We start from the raw sequence: 9,402 nt of genomic DNA on the forward strand, positions 1-9,402 counted from the left end.
TTCCTGATGACCATAGATGCTAAAATCCTCAACAAAATATTAGCAAATTCATAGGGGAGGCTAGGGGACTGTCTAGGGCGGGGGGAAAAAGGGGACACATATGTAATACCCTTTGTAATACTTTAAACAATAAAAAAAAAGATGGAAAAAATATATATATTATAACATTCAAAAAAAAAAAAGAAAGGAGCTGTTCTGACAGAAGTCATATCTAGTCCTTGGGAGGTAAAGAATAAGTATGTTATACATAGTGTACTTTCCCACAAACTCACTCAATTACTATAATTTTTATTTATGGTTAAATGAACATACAAAATCAAGGCAAAAGGCAAATAATCATTTTAGCACTAAGTATTAATTTTCAAAAACATGACATTTAAAATTTAGTTACCTCGCCTGATGCTTCATCGACTAAGGATATCTGGGTAGGAGTTTCAATTTCAATTGATATCTATTAAAATAAAATAAGAGGTCATGTATACATCATATTATATATTTCCACAATTTTTCATTGCTTTATAGGCCTTTGCCATCTCAAACATAGAAAGGGGACTAAGAGAAGAAGTTGTAGGCTCTTTATAACATTCACTAAAATAAATGTTTTAAATGACTTGAAAACATGATAAAGCTAAAATAATACCTTTCTTGAGCTTAATGTGGTAACAAATATTAAGTGCCTTATAAACTCATATCTCCTTTGACAGCAATTGTATTTCCATGAATTCAATCTTCTTCCCTTCACCTCCTCATCCTTTGAACCTGAGTCTTTGTAAAACAGTTATGTGTTCTATATGTTTAGGTTTTGTGCTACAGAACACTATGGATCCATCCCTGATATGCTGACCGAGTTCACATATCTGAGCTGCTACAGAGTACTCCAAGGTGTACTTGCACATTTTATTAGAACAATAGCTGACACGGAAAGGCATTCAATAAATAGATGATGAATGAATGAACATAATTATTCACCTTTTTATGTTTACATATGCTATGGCCTTTTCCCCCCAATGTACTATTATTATCTACTAGAGGCCCGTGCACGAAATTCGTGCACTCGGGGGGGAGTCCCTCAGCCTGGTCTATGCCCTCTCGCAGTCCAGGAGCCCTTGGGGGAGGTCCAACTGACAGCTTAGTGCTGCCGCGGAGGTGGGAGAGGCTCCCACCACTGCTGCTGCGCTCACCAGCGGTGAGCCGGCTTCTGGCTGAGGGGTGCTCCCCCTGCAGGAGCACACTGACCACCAGGGGGCAGCTCCTGCATTGAGCATCTGCCTGCTGGTGGTCAGTGCGCATCATAGTGACCTGTGGTTCCGCTGTTGGGCTGAAACTGGCTCTCCGACATTCCCCAAGGGATCCCAGATTGTGAGAGGGCACAGGCCAGGCCTAGGGACCCCACTGGTGCACGATCGGGGCCAGAGAGAGATGCGGGAGGTTGGCCAGCCAGGGAGGGACTGTGGAGGGCTCCAGGGCGTGTCTGGCCCATCTTGCTCAGTCCCGATTGGCTGGACCCCAGCAGCAAGCTAACCTACTGGTCAGAGTACCTGCCCCCTGGTGGTCAGTGCACATCATAACGACTCGACCAGTCCACTATCTACCCCCTGGTGGTCAGTGCACGTCATAGCGAGTGGTTGAGCGGCCTTAGCATAATATTAGCATATTACGCTTTGATTGGTTGAATGGCCATCCAGCCGACTGGACATTTAGCATATTAGGTTTTTATTATATAGTACTAGAGGCCCAGAGCACAAAATTCATGCACTTGTAGGGTACCTACTGGCTGCTGTCTGCCGGCCAGGTTTTCCCTCCCTTCCCCTGGCCGGCCCACCCCCTGGTTGAACTCCTGGAAGAACTCCAGTAGAAGGGAAAATTTGCATACTATGCTTTTATTATATAGGATTTTTGGCAGCAGGGTTGAGTGGCTTACCTTTTTATTACTCCTATAACAATTCATCTAGTATAGGGATTATTTGTTCTCTAATATTTGGCAAATACACCTATAAAACTGTCTGGGTCTGGGGCTTCATTTAAGAAAAGATCTTTAAAAATTGTTTTAATTTCTTGGATGGTTACTGATTTATTCAAGTTTTCCACTTTTCTTGCCTCAATTTGGTATTTTCCTACTTCTCCAGATTTCTATCCACTTTGTCTAAATTATCAAATACAATACCTTATAACAACTGTCAAAAAATGCATTGCTGTTAGTAATTTCCTTTTAGTATTCTGTATTTTTATATGCATCTTTTTGTTGTTGTGAATCCTCACCCAAGGCTATTTGCCCAATGGCTTTTCAGAGAGAGTGTGGAGGGGGAAATTGAAAGCTGTCAGCAGTCCAACAACAAACAGATTATGACACTTGTTCCGACTTCTCTGCCAGTTCCCACAATTACTTAGGGTTTAACCCACATAATGAGCCCTCGTTCTATTCACTTACTGTGGTTCTTTTCCTCTAATCGATATGGGTGGTCATTATTGCTTTATCTGCTTTGATGTTACCTTGTCAATTACCTATCTTCTTGACCCATTGTTCCTTTTAACAGTAAATAACATCCTCTTTGAAACTTAGGAATTTTTTTTCCTTTCAATTCTACTTTGTATGACATAAGAATTGCCACTCTGGCATTTTTAGAGTCTAACTGTTTAGTATAGGTTTTCCCTTTTTATTCCCATTTTAACCTGCGTTTATCCTTTTTGTTTTAACTATATCTCTTGTAGACAAAGGCTAGTGGATCTTTCTTATTTTTTAACCTCAACTGAGAATTTGTCTTTCGATCAATAATTAAATTAAATCCATTGATATTTATAGTAATTATTGTTATAACAAAACTTTTCCTGGCATCTTCACATTTTGTAAGTAGCATACTTCTGTTTTTCTCCCCTTTACTGTATCTCCCTTCCATTAATTAGAACCATTTTATTCTGCCAGATTCAAAATTACTCATTCCATTTTTATTCTGTTTCTTAACCATTTCTTATTACAACCCATAAGTTTTATTTATTTTTCCTAAACAATCCCATGGTCTAAATAAATGATTTATTAATTATGTTAATGACCATTTTACATGTTAGAGTATTAAAATGCAATTTAGCTAGAAATTCAAAGAGATAAAACTAAGAACCAAGATTAAACTATTGAGGGACAAGAAAAGCAAACTGAAATATAAAATGTTGACCTCTTTTAAACTTCTTAATTACAAAAGGCTAAATATTAATATTATAATGAATGTAGTATGCGAGGAATTGGGCTTTGAATAATTCCAATGTTTTGTTCTATCTACCTCAAAAAATATTTCCCGGTAAAAAAAAAATTGGCATCATTCAAAAAATAAAACTTACAATTCTTTTCTCCCAAAACCTGTATTTCGGGCTAGTTAACAACAACTCTTTAGTAACAGGCGAACAGTATAAGTAAACCTTCAAGCTGAAAGAGAAAGGAAAAAAAGCTACTTCAGTAGGATCCAAAATGAGACATTTTGGTGACTAGATAATACATTTCATCATATATCAGTTCATCTCGAATAATTCAAAATGTGAACTGGCACACAAAGTGTTAAGTGTAGTTCCCAACATGCCAGCACCCCAGTAACTATCTCAGTCCCATCGAGAGTGTAAAGGGATGGGGAAGAAGCAGACAGAAAAAACAGTGTCCTCTGATCTCCTCAAAAGGTTGGCCTCACCAACTTTTTGTTAAAGATGCATTATTGTACATGATCAGATATGTCTAGAAAAATACCATCAAATGGGGAATGGAAAGGGTGTATAGGGCGGGGGACAGAAGACTTCTGTATTTTGCTTCATATAAGTCTATTCTGTTTTGTTTGAGAGTTTTTTTGTTTGTTTTTTAAGTGAGCAGAGGTCAATTTCATGATAAATTTTAAAAATTCAACAGTATAACTTAAAGGTTAGGAATATAATCTGTGGCAGACTGTATTTTCAAAAGATGCCCACACTAAGATATATATCCTCATCCATACAGTCTTCTTACAATATGGACATGGAAGTTCCTCAAATGACAGAAGATCTCTATATTAATCTCCCCCTGAACCTGGGTAGGACTCTATAACTGTCTTAAGCAACAGAACATAATGGAAGTAATATTGCAGGACTTTTGAGGATAGATCTCTGGGCGATATGGCTGCCTGCTAACTCTCTCCTGGGACATACACTCTTTTTTTTTTCTTCTTAGTTTCCATTTAAGAAATCCAGCTATCCTGCCCTGGCCAGTATGGCTCAGTTGGTGGGAGTGTCGCCCTGTGCACTGAAAGGTGGCAGGTTTGATTCCCAGCCAGGGCACATACATAGGCTGAAGGTTCAATCCCCCGTTAAGGTGCATAGGAGAGGCAACCAATGGAGGTGTCTCTCTCACATCAATGTTTTTCTCTATCGCTCTCCCTTCCTACCCCTCTCTTTGAAAATGAATAAACATGTCTTTGGATGAGCATTAAAAAAAAAGGAGGAGGAGGAGAGGAAAGAGGAGGAGAAAGAGGAGGAGGTGGAAGGGAAGGGGAAGAAGAAGAGGAGTAGGGGGAAGAGGAGGAGGAAGAGAGGGAGGAAGGGAAGGGAGAGGGGGGAGGGGGAGGAGGAGGAGAAGTCCAGCTATCCTGAAACAACATGTTGAAGAGATTTTTTGGACACAGGCATGCCCAAGAAGCCCCAGGCATTTGAGTCTTCTCAGCCCAGGTGTCACACATGGAAAGAATGAACCTTCAGGTCAGCCCCAGTCAGGCAGAAACCAGTCATCCTCACTGTGCCCCATGAATTCCTGACCCACAGAAACTGAGAGAATGCATTATTAGTTGGTTTGAGTCACTATGTTTTAGGGTAATTTGTTACGCAGCAATAGGTAACTAATACACAGGCTCTAAAATCAGACAGACCTGGTTGAAATCCTGGTCCTGCCACCTACTGGCTGTGTGACCTTGGGCAACTAATTTAACCTCTCTGGTTCCTCAGTTTCCTCATCTGTAAAATAGAAATAATATCTATAACAAGAATAATAATAATAATAAATCTAAATAGTAGGAATATCTATTCAAAAGGTTATCAAAAGGCTCTAAGGAGGAATCAGCCCCAAGAAGACAGGGATTTTCATCTGGGTTGCTCACTATTGTGTCCTCAACATCCAGCACAGTGCCCAACTCGTCACAGGCACTCAAAGAAACTGCTGAACTGATAAACATGCAGTGCCTTGAATATATATAAATAATCAATAACTATAACAGTCATTATCAAGAACATAGACTATTGATATCCCTTAGCAGATAGCACTTAATCTGACATCCACTGGTTGGTTCAAAAGTCAAAAAGTCAATGGGGCCCTTCCCAAATAGGTATCTTGGGAATCTGGAATTTAGATTTAGAGAGTGGCTGATGGAAAGAATACAATAGTTCAGCATTAAGAAAAAAATCCAACAATATTATATGATTCCTTACAGTGGGACAACCACTTACACATACACTCTCTTATAAAAACGAACAGATTGCTGCTGCACACAAAAGCATGGGCGAGTCATACAAAGATGTTAAGTGAAAGAGAAAAGTCTGTTCAGTATAATTCTATTTACTTAAAGTTCAAAAGTCAGAGCTAACCCATGATGACAAAAGTCAAAACTGAGGTGACCTTAGGGAGGGGGGGCTGACTGGGAGGAGGAATGGGGATAATGGTTCTGCTCTATTTCTTGATTTGGGTGGAAGCTTCACTTGTAAAAGTTCTTCAGATTGTACCCTTATAACGAATGTACTCTTCAGTATAGGTTTTATGGCTCAATTAAAATGGTTAAAGACAGACACATACACAAATAAGTAGCAAAAAAATTACCTGCACTCCAACCTTCTTTTCAAGGCAGGGGCTCTTAACCCTTTCATGTGATCTAAAAACAAAAAAATCAAAAAACATAAACACATTATATTTTCAAAGTCTTACTTAGCCCAAGGAAATTCAGTTATCTGCTCTTTTTTACTTCTTTTTAAGAGAAAATACATGACAGGTTCACTTTTATCATATAGGCTATTGACTCTTCCTTCATATAGGCTATTGACTCTTTCTTCATATAGGCTATTGACTCTTCTGCAGGTGAAGAATCGGTCTGAACATAGGACAGGAACCACTAAAGTTGACCATCTCTTCCTCTGAGCCATCAGAAGCCATTTAAAAGGAGAATGGTTCCCTGAATCTCAGGGCGGAGTCTAAATCACTCTGAAGGCCACAGAAAAAGAGTGACCAGGGTCTCATTCAGAACTGCTTCCAGCAACTTCCTTTACCCCCTTCTTTCATTTCAATCCAATCACCCTCAGTCCTTGCTCTCTGTGACACATTCAATGTATCCCTTAAGAGATTAGTTAGGGATAACTAACATCCCTTAAGTTAGTCCATCTTAAAATTCAAGCTTGCTTCCACAGAATTCTCTAGGAAATCCTCCAGGCTTAGCCCAGAATAAGAAGAGTTGTGTTATCTTCACGCCTACTGTGACTGCTGGGTTGAGAAGTGGGATATTTCTATCCACACAGGCTTGTTCCACAGTCTCCCCAATTAACAGGCACAGAAAGATGACATTTAAACACAAGTAACATTTACACCAAATAGCACATTCAATACAGAGTGCATTCTAATAGACTCTGACCTTGAGCATGCAAAGGCCTAGATAACAATGACCAAATACTTCTAAATTGTTTAGTTAGATCAAACAAATTCTAATTATCCTAATTACCACCTACACACATGCCTCAGTTTATAGGTGGTGATCGTTGACTCCAGTGAACACAAGGCAGTCACCACACCTCACGTGGCAGGCCTTCACTGGATAGGTGCCTCCAAAGGACAACCCACCTGCCCCCTTGGAGGGTGAATCTTCTCAGATCACTCCTGGCCCAGGTGTTTAGGACCAACGGGTGCACCGGAGGGCAGGCATCTCAGTAATTGGGGTTTCCAGAGAGTTCATGTCATGGCAAAAAGGAGGCAGACTCAGAACTCTGCTCCTGCTCTGAAACTAAGTCAGTAGGCAGCACTCTCGAGCTGTTTTAGCAAGACCCCCACCCACTCTCCAGGTCCCTTCCTGACTAGTGGCCAGTAGAGCCTGAGTGAATTTGCTTTGTGCGGTTAGAAGTGCACCCAGACTCCTTTCTGGGGCCTTTTCTTTCTTCCTTGACTAGAATAAATCATCATAAGTTGTCCCCTGAAGGTGTCCTCCCCAGTACTGAGTGACTATCTCAGGCCATGGGTCCCCTGTCTTCTTCCAGCCTCAGTGATGGTTAGTAAAGTCTAGCCCACTCCAAGTACAGTACTGGGTTCCAGATGGTCCATAAACTAGCATCAAGTGGATCGTGGCCTACCCCAAATTGTATCAAAATGTTATATTAACATGTTTATGTGCAACTTTTCTAGCAAAGTGGTTCATAGATTTTATCAGATATTATGTATTAGCTGCCAAATTAACAGACACAGAAAGATGACATTTAAACACAGGTAACATTTGCACCAAAGGGCTGTTGTTTACCCCCCCCCCCCCTCCGTCTATGGTACGCTGTTATGACAGCCCTGCTTTGTGCGGTTAGAAGTGCACCCAGAGACTCCTTTCTGGGGCCTTTTCTTTCTTCCTTGACCAGAATAAATCATAAGTTGTCCCCAGAGGGGTTCTCCCCAACACTGGGTGACTAGCCCTGGCTGTCATAACAGAATACAATAGACTGGGGGTTTAAACAGCAGAAATTTATCTGTCAGAGTTCTAGAGGCTGAAGTCCAAGACTGGATTCTAATAAGACCTCTCTTCCTGGCTTGCAGACTTTCTTGCTGTCTGCTCACTTGACTTTTCCGTGTGTATGTGTGTGGGGGGGAAGAAAGAGGGGAGAGAGAGAGAGAGAGAGAGAGAGAGAGAGAGAGAGAGAGATTTCTTCCTCTTCAAATTAAGACCCCACCCGTAGGACCCCATTTCACCTTATTACTTCCTAAATGCCCTATCTCCAAATACATTCATATTGGGGTTAAAGGCTTCAACATGTGAATTGGGGGAGGGGGATTCCACAGAACATCCAAAAACATCTCTTTCTCAAAACGGTTAAAAACCACCAGGAGGCAACATAGGAAAATACCAAAAGCAGAAGTTGAGTGCTTGCCCTTGATGAGTTTACACCCCTGGTTGAGTAAACAGACCCACACATAATTCGAGAACAAGGAACATTAGAAATTTCTCGAGTAGCAATTTCTGGCTTCAACATACAAACTAATGATGATTTCACAAATTCTTTTAGATGAATTCTTTCTCCAAACTCACTACTCCTAAATCCAAAAGCAAGCCCCTTTGCCATAATTTAATCACAGCTAACACATTCAGAAACTCCAGTGAGACTTAACACAAAAGGTAAAAACAGGGGCATCTGCATCCAGCAGCAGATTCTCAATGGAAAAAAAAAGACCCCAAAAAAGTTATTCTCAAGAATAAGCAGAAGACCCTTATTAAAGAGGCTCACCGAGCTATTTAGCAAATAAAGAGGAGCTTCAGATTCTCCTCATTAAAGATAGATAATTGGCCCTAACTGGTTTGGCTCGGTGGATAGAGTGTTGGCCTGCAGAATGAAGGGTCCCAGGTTCGATTCTGGTCAAGGGCATGTACCTTGGTTGTGGGCACATTCCCAGTAGGAAGAGTGCAGGAGGCAGCTGATAGATGTTTCTCTCTCATCGATGTTTCTCACTCTCTATCCCTCTCCCCTCCTCTCTGTAAAAAATCAATAAAATATATATATTTTTAAAGATAATTGGCAGCTTTGCGCAAGAAGTAAGTGTTTCTCCAAAGCAGTTAATGTCAACAATTTACACCAGATTAAAGTGACTGATTCCACACACAAGACAACAGTTGGTCTTCACACCAACTGGTGAGGAAGGACAATACTCAATATCTGTAATATACTTTAAAATTACCCCGTATGATATGCATGTGTATGTTTGTTATGCTCTGATTCAATCTTCAGGAGTGAGCGGGAGATCCTTCTCAAGCTACTCTGCAAGCCCACACTCCTACCAGCAGCTACCAGAGTGCCCAAGCTCATCTTCACCTCTCATCCAGGCCAAAGGCTGTGCTAATCAGCATAATGAATGTTAAAGCTGTTTTCCTTGGTGAAGCTAGTGACTCATTAATCACATAATAGATATTAAAGACCGACAACGGCTGTGAAATTAGCGGTATGCCATCTCTGGAGATTGGCTAGCATGTTTTAGAGACCCTCTGCCCTGCCTGGAGCGTCTAGTCTGGAGGCCGTATCATTATGGGTTGAAGCTTCAGGCTTCATCCCTAACCACCTCCAGCTGTGAAATCTTAGCATCCTGGTTGCCTGACCTGGCCATCTACAAGGTAAACGAAAATGAACCTTTTCTATTGGATGTGGACAAACTACCTAAGGGAGGGGGTGGTGTGTTTT

At 40.9% G+C, this 9,402-nt stretch overlaps 1 protein-coding gene across 3 annotated transcripts in view; it reads right to left on the reverse strand.

Moving 5' to 3' along the window:
• DCLRE1C (DNA cross-link repair 1C) overlaps positions 1–9,402 on the reverse strand; it is a 53,920-nt gene that overhangs the window by 43,788 nt on the left and 730 nt on the right. For 2 of the 3 annotated variants that reach the window (XM_015565037.1, XM_015565036.1), the window contains exons 2-3: positions 5,813–5,864; positions 392–451 (exon numbers count right to left, since the gene is read on the reverse strand). In XM_015565037.1, the coding sequence (XP_015420523.1) occupies positions 392–451; positions 5,813–5,864 (112 nt within the window). Of the gene's footprint in view, positions 1–391; positions 452–3,330; positions 3,416–5,812; positions 5,865–9,402 lie in introns of all 3 variants that reach the window. The other variant, XM_006765315.2, reaches the window with a different exon arrangement.

Source organism: Myotis davidii, unplaced genomic scaffold (genome assembly GCF_000327345.1).
Source record: "Myotis davidii unplaced genomic scaffold, ASM32734v1 scaffold1380, whole genome shotgun sequence".
In the NCBI taxonomy this organism is placed as follows: domain Eukaryota; kingdom Metazoa; phylum Chordata; class Mammalia; order Chiroptera; family Vespertilionidae; genus Myotis; species Myotis davidii.